This window comes from Sorex araneus, chromosome 1 (genome assembly GCF_027595985.1).
Source record: "Sorex araneus isolate mSorAra2 chromosome 1, mSorAra2.pri, whole genome shotgun sequence".
Classification (NCBI taxonomy): Eukaryota; Metazoa; Chordata; class Mammalia; order Eulipotyphla; family Soricidae; genus Sorex; species Sorex araneus.
The window spans coordinates 206,493,052-206,520,844 of NC_073302.1; the positions used below are offsets into that span (position 1 = coordinate 206,493,052).

Here is a 27,793-nt window from a genome sequence, read left to right on the forward strand (position 1 = left end):
TTTTTAAAAAGTGAGACTGGATGCCACATAGGTAAATTTTTTAGGTTTTCTAAATTAGATGGAGTACAATTACACTGGTAAAGGGACCTTTTACGTGGAGGGCAATCAAGAATGGTTAGATGTCTGTTCCTCCTACCCATCCTTCCCTTATGACCTCTTAAGACATCATTAGAAAAGACATGGAGGGGCTGGAGTGATAGCATAGTGGGTAGGGCGTTTGCCTTGCACGCAGCTGACCAGGGTTTAATTCCCGGCATCCTATATGGTCCCCTAGCACTGCCAGGTGTAATTCCTGAGTGCAGAGCCAGAAGTAACCCCTGTGCATTGCCATGTTTGACCCAAAAAGCAAAAAAAAAAAGACTAGAAAGGATGTGGAATATAGATCAAAGGCTGTAACTGCCCTGTTCATGTTTACAGGACCAAATCTGGGACAGACACTGTTAAGTCATATGCATTAATTTCCTAAGAGGATTTATAATTTTTCTGAATTATACTCAAGAGGAGAACTGGAAGTATTCGCCAATGTACCTTCCAACTCTTATATTCTATAATTATAAGAATTTGCCAATGTACCTTTCAGTTCTAATATTCTATCATTTTTATGGAAGGATACTAATGAAGAATTTTATTTACATCATAAAAAGCCATAAATGTGACATCGTTTCCCATATTATTTTCTACTTCTTCTACACTGTTTAAACAATGCAAACATAAAAAGATCGCATCAAACATAGGAACAGAAAGTCAAAGAAATTAGTCTCTTATTTCTTAGCATAAAGCTACATTTTTCACTGATTAGGATGGGAGTCTTTTATACTAAGTGCTACCTGACAAAAATTGATATCTAAAACAATACCAATATTAAAATATTTTCATTATGCAAATTAATTTAAAATCAAATCACATCAATATGGAGATATAGTCTAATCAGCTTAAGAAAAAGCTAAAAGACTTCAAAAATAACTTTTTAGCAGCATTTTTGTCAAGATACAATTTTCACCTCTTGTTTGAGATGGTTTTCATGATATAGAAGAATATAATGATAAGAATTTAATATATCAAAATAAAAATTAGCTTACATGTTTTCAAATGGTAAACTGGTCTTATTTAAAAATAAATAAAAATGGGTTTGCTATGTTTTATTGAACTACTTAAGTAAATGTTAGGTACCTAATAAAATGTAAATTAGGGACTCGGAGATACAGCATGAGGTAAAGAGCTTGCTTGTATGCAGCCAACTCTGGTTCAATTCCCAGTATTACATATGGTCTCCTAAGTTTAGCTAGGAGTGGTCCTTGAGCACCTCAGTGTGTGTTCTACCCCCAGCCCCCAAAACAAACAATGTTAAGATATTAGTTTGGGAGTATCCTTTCCATAGGTACAATAATTCTTCTTTTTCTTTCTGGGCCACACCTGGTGGTATCCAGGGCTTACTCGTGGCTCGTGATGCAGGGACCAGTCCTGGAGAGGCTTGAGGCAGCTAGAGGATGCTGGGTACCTACCACAACCAGTAGGCTTTGTGCAAGGCAAGCACCCCCTGTACTATCTCTCAGACCCCACTCACAGGTGAAATAATTTTATCTAGTTTGCTTCCAATCAATTATTTGGAGGCTTATTCCAGGTCACTTATGTGAATACAGAATAGATACTATAATGGCAGAGAAAAGAAAAGACCCCCACCCCGCCCTTCCCATGAATGGTAGGCCTCTGTTCATGGTTCCCTCTGCTCTTGGCTTCTTGGAATCAAGAGAGACACAGGTGGGACAGACTCTCATTATTTGACAAAAAGCCACTCTTCTTGATACTGAATCCCAAGTAAAGAGCTCTATGTGTTATCCAACAGGAATCACCAAATAATACATGACCAACATCTAAATTTGCTGATCTCCAGATTATTCCTTAATTTGAATTCTTTTGACTTTGCAATTTAAGTCAGAGACAGTCTATTAAAAAGTAATTCTATGAATGGAGATATTCCTACAATATTTCTTAGATATGCAAATGAGATGTTATCTTCTTTTCCATGGCGAGGGGGTTGCCTTTAAATTTTGGGAGTCATAACCAGGCAGGAGTTGTGTTGGACAGCTGCAGGTACATCATGTTTGAGACTGCAGTGAGCCATTCACTGGTAGAATCTCATGGATATAAAACAAGTGTTTTATATGCATGTTGGGCATAATAGAGAGCACTTATATTGTCCATATCCTTTACTTCTCACTGAATTCACTTCTTTCTTTTTTTTTAATTTATTTTATTGAATCACCAAGTGGAAAGTTACAAAGTTCTCAGGCTTATATCTCAGTTATACAATGCTCAAACACCCATCCCTTCACCAGTGCCCATATTCCAACACCAATAAAAACAAAAACAAAAACAAAACAGTATACATCCCACCCCTCACCCCCCAACTCTCCCCCGTGCGTGAGTGATAATTTCACTTCCTTTTCTCTTTACCTTGATTACATTCCAGATTTCAACACACAACTCAGTATTGTTGTTAGAGTTTCAAAACAGACTCACTATTTTTGTTGGAATTTATCCCCCAAGAATACAGCTCTAAGGGGCTATCTTTCCATTTCCTTGTGTCCTCTTTTATTTCCTGAAGTAGCGTTTTGTAGTTTTCTTTATACAGTTTAGCTGATTCCGAGGTACTTGATACTTTGAGGCACAATTGTGAACGGGATTGCTTTTATCCTGTTGCTTTCTTCTCTCTCATTATTTGCATATAGGAAAACCGTGGACTTTTGGGTATTGATGCTATAGCCTGTAACTTTACCATATGAGTCTATTGTTTCTAGGAATTTCTTGGTAGCGGTTTTAGGGTTCTCTAAGTATAGTATCATATCATCTGCTAATATTGAGAGCTTGATTTCTTCCTTTCCTATATGAATGCCCTTAATATTTTTTTCTTGCCTAATTGCTATTTCAAGTCCTTCCAGTCCTTGAACAGAAGTGAAAAGAGTGGGCATCCTTGTCTCATTCCTAATCTTAGAGGGAAGGCTCTTAGTTTTTCCCCATTGAGGATGATGCTTGCCATAGGCTTGTGATAAATGGCTTTGACTATATTGAGGAAAGTCCCTTTTATACCCATTTTGGTGAGATGGGGTGATGAAATGAACAGAAACTTTCTCAAAGAAGAAATCCGAATTGCTCAGAGGCACCTAAGAAAATGCTCCATATCACTAATCATCAGGGAGATGCAGATCAGAACAACAATGAGATATCATCTCACACCACAGAGACTTGCCCTCATCCAAAAGAAGAAAAGCAACCAGTGTTGGCGCAGATGTGGGGAGAAAGGGACTTTCCTTCACTGCTGGTGAGAATGCCGACTGGTTCAGCCCTTTTGGAAAACAATATGGACGATTCTCAAAAAATTAGAAATTGAGCTCCCATTTGACCCAGCAATACCACTCCTGGGAATATATCCCGGAGAGGCAAGAAGGTATAGTAGAAATGACATCTGCATTTGTATGTTCATTGCAGCACTGTTAACAATAGCCATAATCTGGGAAAAAACGGAGTGCCCTAGAACAGATGACTGGGTAAAGAAACTTTGGTACATCTACACAATGGAATACTATGCAGCTGTTAGAAAAGATGAAGTCATGAAGTTTGCATATAAGTGTATCAACATGGAAAGTACGTTGAGTGAAATGAGTCAGAAAGAAAGAGATAGACATAGAAAGATCGCACGCATATGTGGAATATAAAGTAGCAGAATGGAAGACTAACACCCAAGAGTAATAGAGGTAAGAACCAGGAGGTCTGCCCCACAGCTTGGGAACACCTCACATGCTGAGGGAAAAGGCAGCTCAGAGAAAGAAGGGAACACCTAGTAGAGAATGTTGGGAGGACCCACTCGGGTTGAAAGCTGTGTGCCGAAAGTAGACTATAGACCGAACATGATGGCCACTCAATACCTGTATTGCAAACTACAACATCCAATGGGAGAGAGAACAAAAGGGAATTATCTGCTGCAGAGGCAGGGTGGGGTGATGGGGGTTGGGGTGGGGGTGGGTGGGAGGGATACTGGGAACATTGGTGGAGGAGAATGGGCACTGGTGAAGGGATATAAACAAAATGCAAACATGAAAGTTCATAAGTTTGAAAAAAAAAAGAATACAGCTCTATTGACAAGGAAATATTTGATAATAAGTTTACCACTGATGAGAATGAAGAGATAAAATGTCGCGCGGCCGCAGTAGCGGCCACGCGGTTTACAATTTCTGTATTATAGTAATTAAGTCTGTGGAGATTTAAGTTGGAAAATGAATCATTTCCCTTCCTGGAACAGCATGTAGCAAAAGCTTAGTTCACAGTCTCCATACATGGTTGCAAGCACTTGCTGGAACCCCAAATCCTAAAGCTGTCTCTGGTTCCCGCTCGTTCCACATCCACCGGCTGTGCAGAGGCATGGGCACCTGGGCCGAAACTCGGCCGGAGCCAAGCACCGGCCCCGGCTCTGAATTCACTTCTTTCAATAGCCAATCAAAGCTTTCAAAATAGAAATCTAAGCTAACGTGTCTAATAACTGATTAATAATTCACTTTATATTTATTCAATATTTGTTGATTCAAGAAGAATGAGTATCAGGAAGCCAAATTATTTAAGAGTCCATATCTTGGGGCTGGAGAGAGCACAATGGGTAGAGCATTTGTCTTGCATGTGGCCAACCTGGGTTTGACCTTCCGCAACTCATATGAAACCTTGAGCCCCACCAGAAGAATCCCTGAGCATTGCTGGGTGTGCCCCACAAACCAAAATCCAAACAAACAATAAAAGAGACTGTATCCTTCGGTGGAAGAGCTTTAAGGGGCTAGGATCATCATTAAACATTTGTTCTGTTGTCTTTCTTCTGTTCTAGGGCTATACACCACTGTCCATTGTTCATAAGAGGTCCCGACCTCCAACTAGCACAACTTTATTCTTAATTATGGGTTCCAAAAATATATTATGCAAGAAAAGAACATGTTTATGAGTATCTGAAATAGGAGGGAATTTAAAAATCAACAATAAACTGCAAGCTGTGGCAAAAGAATATCATGCTGACTTTTGCAGAGTCACAAAATCCAGAATAGATTACTCAAAGAAGTCTCTGAAAACTGACAAGCTTATAAAAGCAACCCTAATAAAAAAAAATCTCTGCATTCTGCATATATTACAAAACTATAGCATGTCATTTGCTCTATAAATTTCCACTACAATTTAGGCCATAAGGAAATATGCATATATGAAGATATATATAGCCATAACTTTATATTTCCAGAAGAAACTGAAAAATATGTTCATTAGATATTGTTTTAATTGCAATATAAAAATACATATTGGGCTAAAAATACATAAAAGGCTAAAAGAAAATGCTCTACGTCACTAATCATCAGGGAGATGCAGATTAAAATAACAATGAGATATCATTTCATACCACAGAGACTGGCCCACATCCATAAGAACAAAAGCAACTGCTGTTGGCATGGATATGGGGAAAAAGGGACTCCCCTTCACTGCTGGTGGGAATGCCGACTGGTTCAGCCCTTTTGGAAAACAATATGGACGATTCTCAAAAAGTTAGAAATTGAGTTCCCATTTGACCCAGCAATACCACTCCTGGGGATATATCCTGGAGAGGCAAAAAGGTATAGTAGAAATGACATCTGCATTTCTATGTTCATTGCAGCACTGCTTACAATAGCCAAAATTTGGAAAAAACCAGAGTGCACAAAAACAAATGACTGGTTAAAGAAACTCTGGTACATCTATACAATGGAATACTATGCAGCTGTTAGAAAAGATGAGGTCATGAAATTTGTATATTAGTGGTACTACATGGAAAGTATCATGTTAAGTAAGATGAGTCAAAAAGAGAGGGACAGACATAGAAAGATTGCACTCATCTGTGGAATATAAAATAACATAGTGGGAGACTAACACCCAAGAGCTGTAGAAATAAGGATTAGGAGGTCTGCTCCACAGCTTGGAAACTGGCCTCACATGCTGGGGGAAAAGGTAGCTCAGACAGAGAAGGGAACACCAAGTAGAGGATGTCGGGAGGATCTATTCGGGTTGGAAGATGCGAGCTGAAAGTAGACTATAGACTGAACATGATGGCCACTCAATACCTCTATTGCAAACTACAATGCCCAAAAGGAGAGAGAACAAAGGGGAATGCCCTGCCACAGAGGAAGGGTGGGGTGCTGGGTGGGGGTGGATACTGGGATCATTGGTGGAGGTGAATGGGCACTGGTGGAGGGATGGGTAAATGATCACTGTATGAGTAAAATGCAAACACAAAAGTTCATAAGTTTGTAACCGTACATCACAGTGATTCTCTAATAAAAAATTTTTAAAAATACATATTGGAATGTTTCACAATTCTGCAAGAGTAAAGTCAAGTGTAATTGTTGCCTCAGCATTGTAATGGAAGAGTGGTCATTGAAGGTACTCAGGTCTGGGTGTGGATTCTGACTATATTACTTCTTGGGGTTTCTTAGGAAGGGGATTTGGGGGGGTGGTCTCACCAGACTCTGTTTAGGGCTTGCTCCTGGCTTCACACTCAGGAATTACTCTTGGTGGGGCTCAGAAGAACATATGGGATACTGGGGATACCGGGGGAACAAACCTGGGTCACCTACAGGCAAGTCAAACACCCTTCCTGTTTTACTATTGCTCCAGCCAGTTCTTGACTATATTACATCTTGGTGCTAACTACTCTAGCATATTTTTCTATTGCTCTGAGATGCTGCTTCCATATCAACAAAGAAGATTAAATATCAACTGTGCAGAAAGTTGTGAGAATTGAAAGAAAATGAATGTCTCCGCCCCAGCTATTATTATTGTCATATTACTACATCAATTAAAGAGCTAAAAAGAGAGATCTATAGTTCCTCTATGGATTACATACTTAGCCAGTATCATAAAATATCTTGTAACATGTAACTCAAAATCCCATATCAATATTTTCAGTTCCTAAATTCTGATTACCTAAGCATATATGAGGGGACAATATAAAAATTCCTTGGAAGACCCATTTTAAGAAAAGTGCCCTATAATATTAGTGGAAGTGATACTTAGTTCTTAGCATTTTTATTGATCTGATTTGTCATAAGCATATTATTTTCCAATGCTCAGAAATCATATCCAAATTGTTCCTATATAGGGGCTGGAGTGATAGCACAGTGGGTAGGGTGTTTGCCTTGCATGCAGCCGACCCAGGTTAGAATCCCAGCATCCCATATGGTCCCCAAGCACCGCCAGGAGTAATTCCTGAGTGCAGAGCCAGGAGTAACCCCTGCGCCTCGCCGGGTGTGACCCAAAAAGAAAAACAAACAAATAAACAAAAAAAAACAAAATGTTCCTATGTAGCTTGCTTTTTAAAGCATCGGGTTCTGTGCTCCATAATTATCATGTACTTCCCATTTGATCCGAAGGCCCAGATCCAGTATTTAACATTATGAAAACTTTCTGTATCTACTCCAAGTCATGAGTTAGTATTCATTATGTGAAAAATCAAAAAAACAAATAAAACCTCAGAGGCTGAAGCAATAGTACAGCAGGTAGGGTACGAGCCTTGAGCACAGGTTTGATCCTCGACATCCAATACAGTCCCCGGAGATCCGCAGGAGTGATTCCTGAGTGCAAAGCCAGGAGTAAGTCCTGATCACAGTCAGGTATGCCCCCTGTCCCCCCCAAATACAAACCAAAATTAAACAAAAAATGTGGGGTTTATTCTGGAACACAACACTATCCCTTTTTTGTTTTCTTTTTCTTTGGGGGTCACACCTGGTGATGTACAGGGTTACTCCTGGCTCTGCACTCAGGAATTACTCCCGGCAGTGCTCAGGAGACTATATGGGATGCTGGGAAATGCCCTACCCACTGTGCTATCACTCCAGCACCAACACTATCCTTTTTTAGTCCAGTTTTTGCTTGGAGCAGAGGTAAAACTCTTGAAAGGCTTCACACACTTATGCCATTATGAAGAAAAGAAAATTTGGAAGGAAAGTTTTTATCATCTTTTCTACCAACAGAAGTTCCACTTCCTTTGGTTCATTTTGATTTCAGGTAAACCATGTGGAGATTCTGAGAACTCTCCTTTCAATAATCCAACATTTGCTCAACAATGGTCTATCTTATGCTTTTATAGTCCTTAACAAACATCATGCACATGGTCTTCTTCACCACATGGTTCTCCCAAGTTCTCAGAGTAAGATTGTGAGTAAAATTGCAAATTGAATTGTGCAATTTTCACCTGCCACCTTCTGACCCACTTCACATCCCTCTCCATCCTGTTTTGTACCCTGGTAAGCAAAACTATGAAGATCACTCCTAGTTCTCTTTCCCATTAACTTGAGCCAATTTTGCCTATGGCAGGCAGAGAGTAAGACCTAGGTATTTATTCCCTAGCATACTTACTGCCAGCTTCTAATCACATCCTTTAGCTCCTATCCAATATCTTCCCCTGATCTGGTAACCATTTTCTCCTCTTTATAGCTCATGCAGGTCCACAGTACAGAAATGACTATCTCCTGCTGCTAACTAAACTCTGAGCCTATCCCTTGTCAGTTTCTCCAAATCTAGTCCACACCATGTCAAAAACCCCATATTAATTCTCTCATATAACACAACTAAGAATATGCCACTGGTTTCAGCCAGATCATTGAATGAGCTTGGGAAAAACACCAGTATCAAAATACCAGGAAAAAAGTCACTCAGGACTAAGTGTGACACTGGTTATATCCGGCTCTTAGGGGAAGTGCTGTAGGGACTAACTAGTACCTCTTTACTAGGAAAGTGTAAAAGCAATTGTTTATTAGTCTCAAGTGATGATAAATACCAAAAAATAAATTTATGCTACAAATAAATCAACAATAATGGCTTTAAAAAGAAAATGAGCAATTAATATGAAGATAAATCTATCTTCAGAAGTCCACACTTATTTGGCAGGCTGCCCCCTTTCAGAAAGACAAAGTATTCAGCATTGCCCTCCAAATCTATCTTCCTAAATTTTAAAAAAAAGAGCCCCTCCAATTACACCCAAGGATACTACCACCTTTCATTTCCTACCTTTCTAGCACCCCCTACAGAGAGGCAGTATTGCCAACTTTAGAAAATGCTGAGCAAGCCGAAAATTTAGGTCTTTTCTGCTCACAACATCGGTAAGCATTCCTCTAAATAAGTAGAGCTATGTGGCCAGAGCTTTGGTGGAGCAGGGAGGGCACTTGTCTTCCACACAACTGACCTGGGTTGGCGCTCTAGCCCCCCAGATGGTCCCCCAAGCTTTGCCAGGAGTTATCCCTGAGTGCAGAGTCGAGAGAAAGCCCTGAGCACCACCAATTATGTCCCTAAAACAAACCCCCACAAGTAGGGAGTCACACAAGATTCTTGAACTTAGTAAAAGGCTGCAAATATTGTGATGAGATATAGCACTGAAGTCTGCAGCATTAGTAGAATAGTCTATAATCTCATGTTGCACCATTGCACTTATCAGTATCTGCAGAGAAATATGTTTATTTAAACATAAGTTTACTGAAACATGAAATCCCCTTGTAGAATTCCTAATGGCCAACTCTACCAAAAGTCTCAATTCCAAGATCTGGTCTTTCCATTAACAACAGTAAACTTTTAAATTTATTTATTTTTGTTTGGGGGCCACATCCAGCAGTGCTCAGGGCTTACTGCTGGCTCTGTACTCAGGGATCACTTCCTGCGGCGCTTGAGGACCATATGCGGACCAGGAGTTTGAACCGGGTCAGCTATCACTCCAGCCCAAGACTCAATTTTTATTTTATTTTTTTAAATTTATTTATTAGTGAGTCACAGTGAAGGTACAGTTACAGATTTATACATTTTCGTGCTTGTGTTTCCCTCATACAAAGTTCGAGAACCCATCCCTTCACCAGTGCCCATTCTCCACCACCAATAAACCCAGCATCCCTCCCACCCCCCCAATCCCATCTCCCCCCGTGCCCCCCTCCACTGTGGCAGGGTCTTCCCTTTTGTTCTCTCTCTCTCTAATTAGGTGTTGTGATTTGCAATAAAGGTGTTGCGTGGCCATTGTATTCAGTCTCTAGTCTACATTCAGCATGCTTCACCCTTCTCCCGAGTGGTCTCCAACCACATTTTACTTGGTGTTCCCTTCTCTATCTGAGCTGCCTTTTTCCCAGAATGTGAGGCCAGCTTCCAAGCCATGGAGTCAACCTCCTGGTACTTATTTCTACTAGTCTTGGGTGTTAGTCTCCTACTCTGTTATTCTATATTCCACAGATGAGTGCAATCTTTCTATGTCTGTCTCTCTCTTTCTGACTCATTTCACTTAGCATGATACTTTCCATGCTGATCCACTTAAATGCAAAGTTCATGACCTCATTTTTTCTAACAGCTGCATAGTATTTCATTGTATAGATGTACCAAAGTTTCTTCAACCAGTCATCTGTTCTAGGACACTCGGGTTTTTTCCAGATTCTGGCTATTGTAAATAACGCTGCAATGAACATATGAGTGCAGATGTCATTTCGACTATACTTTTTTGCTTCTCTGGGATATATTCCCAGCAGTGGTATTGCTGGGTCAAATGGGAGCTCAATTTCTAATTTTTTGAGAATCGTCCATATTGTTTTCCAAAAGGGCTGTACCAGTCGGCATTCCCACCAGCAGTGTAGAAGGGTCCCTTTCTCCCCACATCCTCTCCAACAGTGGTTGCTTTTGTTCTTTTGGATGCCAACACTCAATTTTTAGATGACAATAAGCTTCAATTAAGATTTCACAGAAGATCCCTCTGGTTAACTCTCTTCCTCAGTGTTCTTTACACTCCCATTTTCCCAAGAGAAATCCTTCACTTCACCTTCCAAATTCACTGCTACTCACCTTTCTTTAACAACTTTCTTTACTCCTCTTTTTACAGTCTCTGTGTTCCCTTCATCCAAGGACACCTGAAAGGAAGAAGAAAAAAAAGTTCAGCTTGAAAAGGACTCTAAGATCTCATTCATATTCTGTACCAATTTCCAGACCATAAAACTCCTCATTGGCAGAGCAACTCTCCTGTGATAATGCCTAAAATAGTCCCTTTTACCTTGTGCTTAAAATAAAGCCTACCTTGAATGTATTTTTCAAATAGTGCCATGCTACACCAGAAGTCAAAGAGGACAAGAGAGGAAGCTTTCCTTCTCTGCCTTCTTTGTTCATGGACAACAAGATTCTCTTCATTAAGAGCACTGGAGAGATAGTAAACGTAAGGAGTCTGGGAAGTGAGGGGACTCAGGAACTCCTGAAGACCTGTGGTAATTCATCATGTGGAATCCATAACTTGTATCACCCAAAAACTTTCCAAAAATATAGAAAAGGAATCAGTATCCCTGAAAACAGATGGCTAATAGGCACATGAAAACATGCTGATCATCAATTATTAATTGGGAAATCCAAATCAAGATGACATGATAATTCATCTCATACCAAAAGGAATCACATTACGTGATTGCACATAATCGCACGTAATGCAACTCAGAGACGACTGCTGGGCTAGAGCTGTTACCAACTGGATTCCACGGGACATCAAAAGACAGCATGGCTGCCCACCAACAAGATGGTCAGACTTCTTCGTCAAAACCCTAAACAAATGATTTGAGGCTCTTCCTGTTCCTGGAGCGAGCAGATATGATTGGGCTACACTAGCACACAACAGGGACAAATGGAGACGTTACTGGCACCCGCTCGAGCAAATCAAGGATCAACAGGATGACAAATGATACAAGTGATACCAAAAGGAATGGCACACACACACATACACACACACACACACATATACAAGAAAACTCAAACAAACCTTAAACAATCTGTGTTAGCAGAGATGTGATGAAAAAGGAACTATTCACTGCTTGTGGGAATGTTGTCTAGTTCAACCCCTTTGGAAAAGTAAGAAGATTTCTCAGAAAAGAATAGAGTGGCCATTCAACCCAGTAACTTTTCTTTTTATCTATCCCCAAGACACAAAAACATTCAAACGAAAGGACATGTGCACACCATTATTCATTGCAGCCCTTAGCTCAATAGCTAGGATATGGAATTAACCCAGGTATTCATTAACAGATATACGGATAATGAAGGTGTGGCATATATACACATGGAATACCATGCAGCTGCAAGAAACGATGAAATTATGCAATTTGCTACAACTGGATGGATTTAGTGGATATCAGATTAAATAAAGTAAATCAGAAATTGTAAACACCAGATAATCTCACTTATCTGTAATATACAGAATAGCAGGACTAGGAATGCAAGATATCAAAGGATACCTAGGTTATCTTGGGCCTTAGGTTATAGAAATAAAGACATGGAAGAAAGGAAATTAAGAGGGGACTAAAAGGTGATGAATGGGGTGTCAGGGGTAGGAGTAGGGGAGTGCAGGGGTCAGAGGTCCTTAGCTCAGTGGTGGTGTAGAGGTATATGTGTATGTCTAAAATACAGAGCCAACAACATGGCAAACAGGAGACCCAAATTACAATAACTAAAATTAAAAATGTGCCTGCCAAGGAGGTAGGCTGGGGTGGTGGGAGGGAATCTGTGAATATGAATTCAGAAAAGTTGACACCAATGGTGAGATTGGTGTTGGAATATTGTACATCTCAAATTCAACTATGAACAACTTTGCTAATCACAGTAACTTCAAAATATATATATATATATATTTATATACATATATATGTATATGTGTGTGTTAGGTTGAAGTGGACTCATGAGATTGGTGTTGGAATATTGTATGTATCAAATGCAACTATGAACAACTTTGTTAATCACAGTGATTTTATTTAATATAATCATCATCATCATCCTATTGATCATTGATTTTCTCGAGCAGTCTCAGTACTCTTTCCATTCACCCTAGCCCTGAGATTTTAGAAGCCTCTTTTTTCTCATCCTTCCCAAAGGTGCCACACTGGAGGCTCTTTCAGGGTCAGGGGAATGAGACCCATCATTGTTACTGGTTTTGGCATATGAATATGCCATGGGGAGTTTGCAAGCTCTCCTATGCGAGCAGGAAACTCTCAGTAGCTTGCCAGGTTCTCAGAGAGGGAGACTAGACTATAACATGTCATGCGGCTGCAAAGTGGTCTACTCTGCTGGGGCAGGGAGGAAAACTCAACCCACCCCCTTCAAGGAGCCCCAGTGAAGCAGTCAGGCGTGGGGGCAAGAAGGTAAAATACATATTTATTTAATATATATGTATAAATATATATGTATATATTGGGCTGGAGTGGTAGTACAGTGGGTAGAGTTTGCATGAAGCAAACCTGAGTTTGATCCCTGACACCCCATATCATCTTCTGAACACCACCAGGAGTAATTCCTGACTGCAGAACCAGGAGTAATCCCTGAGCATAGCCAGGAGTGACCCAAAAGTGAATAAAAATAGTTTCAGAAAAAAATAAGTAGTTTATGATAAAATTTATATAATGATAATATATAGATCAGAAACATATTGGAAATAGATGTGCAAGTACATATACAAACCTTCATAATAAAAAAATTAACAAGGGAGGTAAAATACATATAAAAGAAATAATAAGATTTTGTTAAAAAATATAGAATAAGACAATAACTGGACTGCATATGCATAGATAGGAAGAATGACTACAGTCAAAAGATCCATCTTACCAAAAGCATTATATGCAATGTCATTTGAAATTCTAATGATGGGGGCCAGAAACACAGTTCGAAGGGTTGTAATATATGTTTTTTGCATACATGAGCCCAGGGGACTTTCGCAGTGCAAAAAGTGGCCTCCAAGCACTGAGCCAGAAGTAACTCTTAGGAATTACTGGGTATAACCCCCAAGAAGAAAAAAATACCCCAGTGATGTTTTTTTAAGAAGTAGAATTTAAAAATACTAAGAAAATATGAAAATTATAAAAGGTCTTAAATTTCTAAAGCAATGATGTAAGAAGGGGAATAAAATGAAGCCATTCTGTTACCTGACTTCAAAGGATAGTACAAAGTTACAGTAATTAAAACTGAAGGTATTGAGAAAAGAAATAAAGAAATCAATAGAAAAGACTTGAAAACCCTAATGTAAACTGAGGTTTATTAATATTTAATCTGTGACAAAAGATCTAAAAGCATACAATGAAGAAAGGAAAATGTCTTCAACAAATGGTGTGGGTAAACTGGATGACTATATACAAGAGAATAAAATCAGACTACTCCTTAATTCCATGTACAAAAATTAATTCAAGATGAAAGGGCTCAATGAAAACCCCAAATAATAAAATACATAGAAAATATTGGAGAAAATTTTATTCCAGGCTATCAGCATCAGAGATGTCTTTGGCGACTCAATTCCAATCATAGGGAACTAAAAGCAATTGAAAGTACATTAAATTTAAAAGCTCTTGTATGAAAAAGGAAATATAAATGATACAATTTATTGAATAGGAGAAATACTTGTACTCCATGCATCTAATAAGAAATTAATATTCAGGTATTAAAAAAGTCATAGCAAAAAAATCCAATCAAAAAATTAAGCAGAAGATCTCTTAACAGATCTGAACAGACATTTCTCCAAAGAGGGCTTACATATCACTGACATGCATAAGAAAATGCTCATCACCACTGACCACTGTAAGTACAGCTAGCAACAAAAGGGACAGTGAGTGTGGCAAAGACTTAAAGAAAAGAGAGAGATGCTGCTGTGCTTTTGAAGGGAATATTATTATTGAGATCATTGTGGTAAATAATGTAGAGTTCTCTCACTAAACTAAAAATAAATCCTACTATCTAATTCGGCAATACCATTTTGGGAATTCTATACAAAAAGCATGAAAGTCCTTAAAAAATTAAATCCAACCCAAATGTTGCTTTCCAGTTAAAAACAACCAAAACACCCATAAGTAGACATTGGATAAAGACAATATAGTATATTAATACAATAGAACACTACAGAACTACTTTTTTTTTTTGCTTTTTGGATCACACTTGGTGATGCACAGGGGTTACTCCTGGCTCATGCACTCAGGAATTACTCCTGGCAGCGCTCAGAGGACCATATGGGATGCTGGGAATTGAACCCGGGTCAGCCGCGTGCAAGGCAAATGCTCTACACGCTGTGCTATTACTTCAGAACAACTTTTTAAAAGGTAAAGTGCTACCCTTTACAGCAAAATAGTATAAGCTCAGGAGGACTGCAAAAAGTAAAATAAGCCAGAAGGAAAAATACAAGAGTTAGATTATTTTTATCCACATGAACATTGTTAAAGATATAAAATTGATAAACAAAACAATTAAAACATAAAATACTGGCAGAACAAATGTTACCTGAGTGGAAAGGAACAGAATATTGTGGAGAAAAGATGAAGGGGGTGGAAGAACAGATAGAGTTAGCAGTGGTAAAACAGGTAAAGGGAATTCATTCGTGTAAATGTCCAGTTATCAAATATACACCACAGGAAACAATGTACACTATGGGGAGTATAGTCAACATTACAATTTGAAAACTGCTAATAAACATGGCAAATAGACAAAGCAGACACACTATGGTAATCTCTTCACAATGAATATAAAGGTTTAATCACTACATTATAGACCTAAAACTAAGGAAGTGTGCCAAATTTACTTCAGTGAAAAAAATGGGGAAATAGGGTGGTGAGTTTTATTTGTAAAAAATAGGTGAGGGATTGTAAAAAAAGGAAAATCATAGAAAAGTTAGGCACTTTCTAAAACAAGAAGATGCAAAATGAAACTAATTCGTAGAGTTTGCTAGTTCGATAGGTAAAAAATATTTTCCAAGTCTCTTTTGAGCATACCATGGGAAATCAGGCACTTTCATATATTGCTAATGGGAATGAAATCCCCAAGGAGCAATTTGGAAATATTATTAAAATTTCAATTGCATTTATCACTGATCCCAAATCTCCCCTCTGAGAATTTGTTCTACAAATAGACCTGCACGCATACCCAGTGACTTATTATCTTAAGAGTAAGCAGCACTGCTTATAAAAGCAAATGATTGGAAACAATCCAAACATCCATCTATAAACAAGTACATATATAAAAATCTAAAGAGATATATATAATTTTGTTACTTCAAAATAAGAATACTTCCTGTATTCCACTATGAATAGAAGTTTTAAAAATTCTAGTTTATATCACCTTTTGTTTAGGAATAGAATAAAATAGGAATAGAATAAAAATTGATATTGCTTAATGATATGCATAAGCATAGTAAGAAACTATGGGAACACTATAGATAAAAGGAAGGGGTTAAAATATAATATAAGAAGACAGAAGTGGGAAGGAAACTTCTTAAGGTATATATCATTTCATCATTTTGACTTTTATCCACATTAGTGCAAATCTAAGAATTAAAACAAAATGTTCCATTTAAACTCGAGTTTATGGTTAAACACCTACTATAGAGTTAAAGCTGGTTGCTATAACAGACCAGGGGTGTGGAAAATTCAAGGAGCAGATGATACCAACTAGCACTTTTATTTAAGCCTTGAAATGTAGCAGCTGATAGCAGTGATTGTGGAACCCAGACAATTCACCACGGTAATTACATTTTGCAAAGTCCTCTAAAGAGGTGAGAACGCATCCACAGCTGTCTGCAGTAACAGCAGATTAAGGATGAAGGTAAGGAAGATAAGCAGCAGAGAAACACTGCCTTCCTTCAGAACAGAAGCATCCTTTTGATCAGAGGAGGCTGTGATATGCTGCTAAGTCAACACATGAGCCACACCTTGTGAGATAATAGGCACCAGAGGATATCACTGTTTTGCCTCCAGAGGTCCTCATTCCAGATCCTACATTTCATATTTGGAAAGGATTTATCTAAACTATGTTAATATCACATGTTTTTAGAGTTATGAAACAAGGCCCAATTGCCATGGACCGTGTCTAATCCATGAAAAATTACTTGTTATATTAATAACAAGTAATTTATGTCACTTTGACTGATGTAAAACTTAGGCCTCGTGTATTTTGTTGCCCCTAAACAATGTGGGCTAATAAGTAAATAAAAGCACAAGTTTTAATCAGGTAGGCTCTTTAAAATATCATAAAAGTAACTCTGCAACCCCAAGATTCTGGTGAAGAATCTGAATCCCAGATATCAGACTTTCAAACAGGCAAGAGGAGGAAAAGTGGCAAGTCAGCCTGCCACCTCGCCAGGGCCTGCGGGCGTCGCAAAGGGGAGCCTCTAATCCACCCGCATAGGCAAGGACGCAGCCCTTCCTCACCCTTTAGTGAGGGTGAGGGGGATTTCCGTGATTTCGGTGAGTGACATGCTAAAGACTTTGCCAGACCCAGGCTATTTCTCAGCTTTTCAATTTTTTTTTCTTTTACATGTGGAATCAAGTCTTAGGAGAGTGAGTGTTACATTGGGCAAGTTCCTTGCCCTCCCTGTGCTGCACCTCCTTTTTCCTGTAATGAAGATAATAAAAATTAATGACCCCAGATGAGTGCGTTAACATGTCTCGACCCCTCAGAATAATGTCTGGAAGACAAGTACACACTCAATAAACATGAGCTCCCCACGTGGAACCTCAGAGACGCTAGTGTGCTCAAAAGGCTCTATGAGGAAACCTCCTGAGAAGTTACAGAATCCCCCGTCACCATTTTCCTCAGACTAATTAGCTCTGGTACCAACGGAAACTACTGCCTTTCATAACTGCGATTTTGCTGGTGCTGAGTGATTTACATAATCCTGCAGCTAGGAGGTCCCACAACTGCATTCCTTCCTTTGGCAACTGTGCGCGTCTTCCTCTGGTCTCCCTCTGAAGGCAGCGTCTGCTCATCACCTCCTGACTGAGAAATGGCTGCAGGCGAGAGTTAGGCAGAGACCATCCATCGAGTTCCCACCCGGGGGGCAAGGGCCTAGAACCCGGGGCGGAGCACACAGGCCAGGGCAGAAGCTACCAGGCCACAGCTTGACAAGTGAGTTTCAAAGAGACCCCAGGTGGAGGCTGTTTACAGCTGGGGAGGCAGCGGCGCTTCAGACTCTTGACATCTCTGAGCCGCTCTTTTCCACCTCTTGGGAGATATTAAGCTGTTAGGAAATAGAAGTAAATGGGAGGACAGGGTTTACAATCAGGAATTAAAATGTTTGCTTTCCTCTCTCCTTCAGTGTCTCTTCATAGCATTAGCCAAAACCGGAGAGTAAAGGAACTGGGAACGTAGGGCCCGGAAGACACAACAACGCGGCCCCTCTCCCACTCCAACGGTACCAAGTCACTTCATTGGAGGGAAGGGAATAAATCAAACGGGGTCCCTAATAGAAAATGAAAGTCTAAACACTTTCATGGCTAATCGCTTGGAAAACACACCTTTATCAAACTCAGAGTTGGCCCACTTTTTTTTTTTCTTTCATGATATTTTCCTCATTTAAGAATGCACATTTTACAGCCTAGGAAGCTAGTATAGGCTTTAAGATCAACCCTGATTGGTCCCTGGCACCCTCTGGCACTGCATATGGTCCCCTGTGCCCCACCAGCAGTGATTCTGAGCACAGAGCCAGGAGTAAGCCTTGAGTACAGCAAGACATGGCCTAAAAACAAACAAAACATTAAATAAAACACATTCTCATTAACTTCATAAAATCATCCAGTTTATACATGTTTAGACTAGACACATCTACATCCTTCTTACCTTCACAGGGAGCCATTCCCAGACTATAGTACAGGCCTGAAATCATGGATAGGGCCAAATTCTATTGATCGTTTTTGTGACATATATTGAAAATAAAGTTTAATTTATAAACTAGGCATGATAAGAGGTTAAACAATGAAAAGTAATTCAATAGAACAAACGTAACGATGTACTATAACAAAAGATATGTGCAAGCCCTCCTTCTACCACCACCTCTCACTCCACTGAATATTTTTGGATCTCAGTTGACTACAGATAACTGAAGCCACAGAAAGTTAAACTGAGGCTATTCAATTATTTAATCAATATTTATGGGGCACCTACTGTGTGCCAGGCAGCTTTATGTTCCCTGTCATAGCTTTCAGTCCCTAAAATACAGTTTCTGCTCATAGTCTTGAGATTTTCCAAGGATTTTCTTAACAGTTTCCTCCACACATACACTGTGGGTTTTTAGGTATCAGGCACCTATGATCATTAGTTATTTCTCACAACACGCCCTATGAAGCAGATTCTCTTATTTATCACCACTTTATAGGTGAAGAATTTGAAGTTTAAGGAGAAGAAAAGTAACTTACACAATGCCTCAAAGCTGATGAAGCATGGCTAAATTTAAATTCAGGTCCAACTCCAAACTCCTCCATCTTTATTCCTACCCTATACTGCCTTCAAAAATTCTTTGCTTTGATGGGTATATTTGGTTTGTAATAGTCTCTTCTGAATTTCCTTTGATTTGCTGTGAGTCTAATCTTCTTCTATACAATGCCTTTCTAGCATCTAGAAAATGATCATTTAAAAACAATTGTATCAAGTCATGGGACCATGGCAGAGCTGGCTGAGAAATGACAGCCATTTGTACATAAATATTTAAATATATGCACTACACTCCATTTAGTGCATTATTCAAATTCTGGGCTTACATAAAAAGGTTTCTGGAACTTCCCAGCTGTTTCCTTCTGTGATCTCACTATATTCTCCCCCAAACAAGGCCCAGCGGAGCCACCTTCCAAACTGGCTTCTTTTCCTCTACACCTGGACATTGATGGCACACGCCTTCTTCCGCATCAACTCCAAACCCACCAGGAAGGAGCATCAGTGTAGGCTCTTACTTCCTCATTGCTTCCTTTCCTTTTGCTCCTTGCACGTTCGCTTTTCTCCTAAAGCCCCCAAAGCCAAACACCATAGTTCAGCAAAGAAAGCATGATTAAGCAAATTATGAACTGGCTCAGGGAGCCTTTCTAATTGCTCTCCTTGTTCTAATTGCTCTCATCGGGGAGAGATTTTTTTTTTTTTAATTCCTGCTCCACTCCTGGGAGGCCCAGCTGGCCTAGAACTCTGGCTCCTTGTCTGTGGGCGGTGTGTCAGCAGATGACAATCACTGAGCTACTTTTCCAGGTTAATGTGAGACTGTTCAAGTTTGGGGCTTCAGACTGTAAATGCTCTCCTCCGTGATTTCAGACAATCGGTCCACTGGGGGTGTGGTGGGGGTGGGAAAACTTGCTGCTAATCTGTGAGTGGTCCAAAGGTCAGGGCAACAACTTAGGGTGGGATTCTTCACACGGGAAGAAGGATGCATGTGGCAAAGGAGGTGTATCTTGACTCACAGGGTTCATAGTGAAGATGGGTGATCTTTCAACTCAAGCAACGGGCTCAGCCCAAAACAGAGACTCAAACACATGATGGATACAATGGTTTGGGGAAAGGAGGGGCAAAATTAAGTCATGTTTTCTTTTCAGGGACAATGGATTGAAGAAGTAAAAGGAACAAAAGTACTTGCCCAGGAATGCGCATTTGTATTCTATCCTGAAATGCAAGTGTGGAAAAGATCAGTTCTTGTGAGTGGCCAATTGCCTAGAGCTCAGTATATATTTCCAGAAACAGTGATCTGGGCTCTCATAATTGACTTATATCATTTAACATCTATGAATATGGAGGGAGGTAGGGAAAGAGAGAGAGTGAAGAAGAGAGGGAGAAGAGAGAGAGAGGAGAGAGAGAGAGAGAGAGAGAGAGAGAGAGAGAGAGAGAAGCTGAAATACTCAAGGAAAGTTATCAAACTGGCACTGAATTAGGAACTTCCACTAGGAAAACCAAAAGATTCAGTAACTTATGAAATCCTTGGAGGAAAATTCCAGAATCTCAAGAATGGACCCTCTTAATGACACCTACCAAGTGTCTGTATATGAAAAAACACTGGCAACCCTCACCCCTACCACCACCACACACCCGCTGCCTTTGGTTAGACTTTTAGTTAACTCCACCAGTTTTTCTAAAAGTGGGTAGTCTCTGGAGGGCATGAGACCAGAGGAGGGGGTATTAGGAGCCTCAAGTTCAATGGAAGGGTGTTTGCTACCTTAAAGAAGGTAAATTTCCAGGAGATTTACAGAGTGATTTCTTCCCTGAAAAGGAGCCAGCAGGCCCAGGAGTTTGGGAACCTCTGCTTTGTATGGTTTGACAACAATAAAGATCATGAAGAAAAATAGAAACGAGGGCATCAGAATCCCCCTGAGTTCACTGGGCCCTGAGGACAGTTCTAAGAAGATTTGGCAGTGCTCTGCAGCTGTGGCATAGGCGTGCAGTGATGAATGTAATTCATGTATTTGGCTTCCTTTTGTGTGGGTAATTATGTTGAGCACTGGATTAGAAATGTCATACTTTGGCATCCTCAATCCAAATATATGCTTGATCCAGCTGACGTGTTAAGCAAATAAACTTCTAAACTGAATGGTAGGAATGTTCCTCATATTCACACAATGAGCATTTTTGAGTACCTACTGTGCACTCTACAAAGAACTAGAATGAAAATATGAGACTTGTTCTTTGCTCAGAGAGAAGACCACACATTGCTCAAGCAACAGATTTTGGCAGGAGAGGACACCAGGAGTCACGGGGTCATGCCATAGGACATACTGTCAGAGAGGATATCCAAAATGCAGAGGACAATACAAAATCTGACTCTACAAACTTTGTATTGTCCACAACATAAGGTCTGGCCCCCGCCACTGGGACACCCAATCCTTCCCTTCCACTGGGACACCTTTCTGAGAAATAAGAACGGCTCAAAAAACCCACAGTTTCCCAAGATAAATAGAATCAATTAAAAAGACTTTTTTAAACCAGAGGAAACAGAGCTTCCTTTAGTTGGCTGAGTTAAATCCTACCTTCTTGTATTTTCCACACTGCTTACAGACAAAACAGGATGAGGACTAATGAAAATTAGGTCAATCAGAAAACAAACAAAATAAGTAAATAATCAAGAAGGCCAAGATATTTGTACATCTGGAAAAAAGAAGAAAAAAGAAGGGTCCATTCATGTAACTTGAGTAAATGATGAAGACGATTATATAAAACTCTCTATCATGAGGCAGTTGTCAGAGGGTCAATGAATTACAAAGCATTACATTTACTTTTCTAGTGATTCCTAGCTTGGAGTAGGTTGTAAAATACATTATCTATGCTGAGACAATGCACAGAGGTTCACAGAACAAAGTGGCACATATATACATATATGTATGTATGTGTATTTCACATTTACTTTTTCCCAGTAGAGGAAATATCCCAAGAATAAAAAAATTTAAGCAAAGTTAAAAAAAGGAAAATAAATGCTGACTGAATATTTTGTACATACCAGAATAAATGAAAGGGTGCAAACAAGCCGTAAGATTTGCAGCAGTAACTAGATATCTTGTGAAGACACTGTCTACATGTTCTAGTTTAGAAAATGGGTAGCTTGGTACTTTGAGGATTTGCAGCAAATTTGACAGCTCCAATGTCCACCCCCATTCTTAGTTTAGGAATTTTACCCCTCAGAACAGTTTTCAATTCTTCTAATAACACCGGAAATGTAACACTTGGAGTGGGGAAATCCAATTTAACTAATTACCCATAGCAAATTAAATCTCCAGTGCAGAAAGTTGTACCCAGCATTTTCCTGCTTCCCTGATCAGACTTTATCACAGCATACTTATTTTCACTAAGTCATATCTAGCTATCTACTAAAAATAATACATTTCCCTCTATTCCAAAATAAGATACTTTTATTGAAGTATCTTATTTTGGAATAGAAGAAGTATTTGCCATCCACTTACTAAAGCACTAGAAGCATTCACTCTTACAATGGGTATTACCAATTTTTTTATGGGGGGCCACATTCAGTGATGCAAAAAGGTTGCTTCTGGCTCTGCATTCAGGAATTACACCTGGCAGTGCTTGGGGGACCATATGGGATGCCAGGGATTGAATCCAGGTCAACTAAGTGAAAGCCAAGCCCCTACCCATTGTTCTATTTATAGCTCGAGCTCCCAAGAACCAATTTTTAGGGAGCACATTTAACTAGAAAAAAGGTGAGTGCAAAGTTACATAGACTTAAAATATGTAACCTTCTGAAGTCAGCAAAGTACTGTCTCACTGTTTTGGCTTGATACAGTCTCTTCATCCAATCCCAGCACAGTTCTGAGAGCCTGACTGGTGCTCTCAGTCACTGAGATGTAACTTCCCCTTGGTTGGGAGAATCCACAACCAATTGTTAAAGAGGTTCCACAGACTCAAGGATTGAATGCCAGGTTTACTCCTACTGGTTCTGAAACTCAGCTCTACTTTGAATTGAGTTTTGAGAGGGTATCCCCAAAATCATTTACCTTGCTTCAAAAGTCAGATCATCACAGTGGCTTGAGGCTATAGATCAACAACAAAAAGAAAATGAGAAAAACCTCCAATATGTGGGGACTAATAGTCTGAATAATTCCCTGGTTAATGAAGAAATAAGCTATCAGAGCCTACAGAATGCAGAAAAAGCAGTATTTCAGAGGAAATCTATGGAAATAATACAACTGCCCAAACACTGGAACAACAACTGGAAAAAAGACAAATCAAAATATCCACAATCACCTCTGTTAGTCTACATAGTATTGATACCAGAACAAGTAGGCAAGAAATAAATAAAGGAAATTCATTTTTTTAAAAGGGAAGTAAAATGATTGTCATTTGTAAAAGAAATGATAATGTATTCAAAAAATACTAAAAACTCTACAAGAAAGTCTAGAAATTATTAACAAAGTAGGAAAGACACAGGATATAAAAATCAACAGGCATAAATCTTTTGCATTTCCATACACAATAGTTTAAAGTAAGGGGAAATTAAAAATCATCCCATTTATAATTGCATTAAAAAAAGATAAATGCTTAGAAGTAAACCCCAAACAAAAACAGGTGAAAGATCTATAGACTGAAAACTGTAAGAAACTGTTTAAACAAATAAAAGATACAAATAGATACCCAGTATTCTTGGTTTGGAAAATGAACAGCAATAAAATGACTATTTCACCTAAAAGAATCTTCAGATGCAACTCCATCAGTGTCAAACTACCAATGGAATTTTTTAAAAGAAATATATAAAGCAAGTCTAAAACATGTATGGAACAACAAAGACCCCCCCAATAGCCAAAGCAATTGTGAGGGAAAAGGAAAATCAGTGCATCATGCGTCCTGACTTCAAATTTTCTATAGGGCTTGGAGAGATAGTACTTGTCTTGCATGCAGCTGAACCATGTTTTGTCCCCAGTACTGCATATGGTCCCCTAAAAGCCCCATCAGGAGTGATCTCTGAACACAGACCCAGGAGTAAGTCCTAAGCACTGTCAAGTGTGTCCCTCCCCCCCCCCCGCCCCCGCCCCACCAAAACAAATAAACACACACACACAAAACGCTACAAAGTTACAATAGCAATAAGATGACAAAGGGGCCAAGATCATACTGTTAGGGCTCCGATAGAGATCTCCCTATAACGACAAAGAGACTCCAGAGACTGCAAACAGCAAGCAGGGTTTATTGTAAGACTGGCTAGCCAGGGTCCAGCCGCCTACACAGACACGCAGGTCCAGCAGGTTAGGCAAAAGACCCCGAGCTTCTCCAAAGGAGATCTTATATAGGCCTTCCCCGGCTGTTACAGCAGAGCCCGCGCATTTCATAGCCAATAGATTTGTAATATTGCAAACTTTCTTAACCAATCCATTTAAAAGGACATCACTCCTTAGCCTATGGTTTTAGAGATCAGTATTCGCGCCAATATTCAGGAATGTCCCGGTTCTGGGGGCAGTCCTGGGTCTTGTGATATGGGTCATGTGACATGGGTCTGATTATCTGGTCTGACCACCACCGTTCTTGCGAACCGGGGTGCCTGTATCTGAATTCCTTGCTCAGAGGCAGAAAATCAAGTTATTCTAGAATGCGGGCTCCTGTAAAAAGAGTCTTAAGAAAGCTAAATAGATTCTTGTGTTCTGTCCTGGGCCCGATCCTCACAATACAATGGTGAGAGAAAGATACCAATTGGAAAACTGGTTATCCATGTGGCAGAGAGAGAGAGAGACACACACAGAGAGAGAGACAGAGAGAATAATTTATCACTACTTAATAGCATAAATCAAAATGATCTCAAAATGGATCAAAGATGTAGATACTATATAAAATGCATAATAGAAAATGTAGGTGATCTACCCCATAATCTTGACATTTGAAATGGTCTGAGGAGACTAAACTCCAATGGCAATGATACACCAATGGGACTACTTCAAGTCAAGAAGCTTTTACATTGTGAAAAAAACTACTACTCATGCAGAAAAAGACAACCAAGCAACTGGGAGAAGAAATGTTTCCCTTATACATCTGACACAAATCTCACAATGGAGACATTACTGGTGCACACTCGAACAAATTGGTGAGCAAAAGGATGACAGTGACAGTGATAGTGACTCTTAGTGATATCACTGTCATCCTGTTGCTCATCAATTTGCTCCAGCGGGCACCAGTAACATCTCCATTGTGAGACTTGTTGTTACTGTTTTTGGCATATGGAATACGTCACGGGGAGCTTGCCAGGCTCTGCCATGTGGGCGAGATACTCTCGGTAGCTTGCCGAGCTCTCTGAGAGGGACAGAGGAATCAAACTGGGGTTGGCCGTGTGCACGCATCAAGCAAACGTTCTACCTGCTGTGCTATTGCTCCAGCCCTCTTAGTGATATACAAAAAAAAAAAAAAAAAAAACCTTTCACACAACTCACCAGCAAAAAGTCAGAAAGCCAAGTCAAAAATATGGACAAAGACCAAAATATGCACTTCTCCAAGGAAGATATAAACATGGTTTATAGACATATGAGAAACAATGTTCCATATCCATTATCATGAGAGAAATGCAAACTAAAACCACAGTGTGCTATCACCTCATACTGAGGAGAACAGGTAGAAGGAACACATGTTGGTCAGGAGGTGAAGACAAAGAAACCCGGGTGCACTGTTGGTGGGAATGCAAATTTGTTAGCTTCTGTGTAAGATGCCATGTGGATTCCTTAAAAAAATAAAACTGAGAATAACGCATGAAACAGCAACACCACACTTCGAGACATTTATCCAGGGATATGAAAACACTACTTTGCCAGAACAGCTGCACCCCTATGTTCATAGCTGTATTATTCATAATAGCCAAAACATGGAATCAACCTAAATGCCATCCAGGTGATAATTAGACATTACACATTAGGATGACTGGAGTAAATATAGGATACAGTATGACTAATAACAAAAATAACTGCTGTAGGATATAGTAAGTGAAAAATGATAGTACTATATTATAATAATACCATTTTATTAGAGAAAAAATCTGGAAAATGAAAGGTGCTTAAAGTAGATAAAGCTCAGTCATGTCTTTTAATTCTTAAAACTACGCAGTCAGATAGGCAAAGGAGATACTTCAATGTTAACCCCACTTTACAGATGAAGAAACTGACCCAAAGAGGTCAACAAACTCAGACAATGGCACCTTTAAAGAAGAGGCAGAACCCCAGGATCTTAGCCTCATGTCTCCCTGTTCTGTAATTCTGTTGCCACACCATGTTGCCTCCTTGCTAAGTACTGTGGGAAGGCAAAGAGGAAATGTGGAAGGACCAGCAGGGTAAGTTATAAAAAAATACAGGGAGGTAGCCAAAAGCATGTTGTCTTCATAGGAAAAGGAGGAAAACCAGATGGACAAATACCAGGTGCTTGGAGGCAGAGGAGGGGGATATGAAGCACTGAAATATACTGAGCTCAGACGCATCCCGTTGAACTGCCTTTTGCTTTATGGTGCTTCCCCAGATGTTGCATGATTTACAGACTGAAGGTTTGTGGCAAGCAAGTCTATCAGCATCATTTTTCCCAATGGCATGTACTCACTTCATGGCTGTACATTTAGTTAAGCAAGGTACCTTTTTAAAAAGACATGGTATTACTATACACTTGGAGAAAACAAAAATCTTTGTTTGGGGAAGAAGTGGAGTTGAGCCATACCCTATGATACATGGGTCTTAATCCTGGCTCCGTTCTCCGGGATCACTCCTAGAGGTGCTCAGGGGACCATATGAGGTGCCATGGATTGAACTGTGGTTGACCTAAGGCAAGCACCTAACTTCCTGTATTATCTCTCTGGCCCATAAACATAAATTTTGTATGCACTGTGAAACAGAAATCTTCAACAAATGTACTACAATATTTGCTTTAATGCGATGATATAAAACCAAACCCTCAGTATTTTCAAGATGCATCTGTATTAGGGTTTATTGGAAAAATCATATAGTCATGGAACATTCAGAAATTTGAAGTTAGGAGTTCAGTTTTTGTCTTTTAAACTATTTTTGAAAGTAGACCGAAATGATCGAATAGGAAGTTGATTTGTGTTGGTGTTATACAGGGCTTAAATATTTTTTGACTTGCAGCCTCTCTTTGCCTAAGAGATGCAATGCAGGCAAGCACTGCCAGAAGCACCTCGAATTCATTATGATGTAGGCAGGTAGATAGGGAAAGGTCCTTGGCAATGAAAATTGAGATTTAACAGAGTCTCTGGAAAGGAGATTCTTAAGACTTGCAGATTCAAGAAAACAAAAGACCCAGAGGAAACCATCTGTAGACCCTGAGGATAATGGACCCCTTCCTAGGAGGTTCCCCAAAGAAGGCCATCACCACTCCCAACCTCCCTGGTAACCTTAGCAACGAACTTTTACCTGGAAAGAAACCCCATGTGGGTGGGGGCAGGTTGAAGAAACCCTATAAAAGACACCTTGAACAAAGGAAGGGCGGGCATATGCTGCCTGAGCCCTTGTGCTGCTTGTGCCCACGTGGCCGAGCACATGTGGTACCC

General features: G+C 39.7%; 1 protein-coding gene across 11 annotated transcripts in view; it reads right to left on the bottom strand.

Moving 5' to 3' along the window:
• Positions 1-27,793, bottom strand: part of LYPD6B (LY6/PLAUR domain containing 6B) — a 232,070-nt gene that overhangs the window by 32,159 nt on the left and 172,118 nt on the right. For 10 of the 11 annotated variants that reach the window (XM_055142136.1, XM_055142112.1, XM_055142130.1 and 7 more), the window contains one exon: positions 10,864-10,928. Coding sequence is in view for 1 of the 11 variants with exons in the window: in XM_055142105.1 (XP_054998080.1) it covers positions 10,864-10,928 (65 nt within the window). In the remaining 10 variants the exon portion in view is untranslated. Of the gene's footprint in view, positions 1-10,863; positions 10,929-17,689; positions 17,832-27,793 lie in introns of those variants that run through there. The other variant, XM_055142168.1, reaches the window with a different exon arrangement.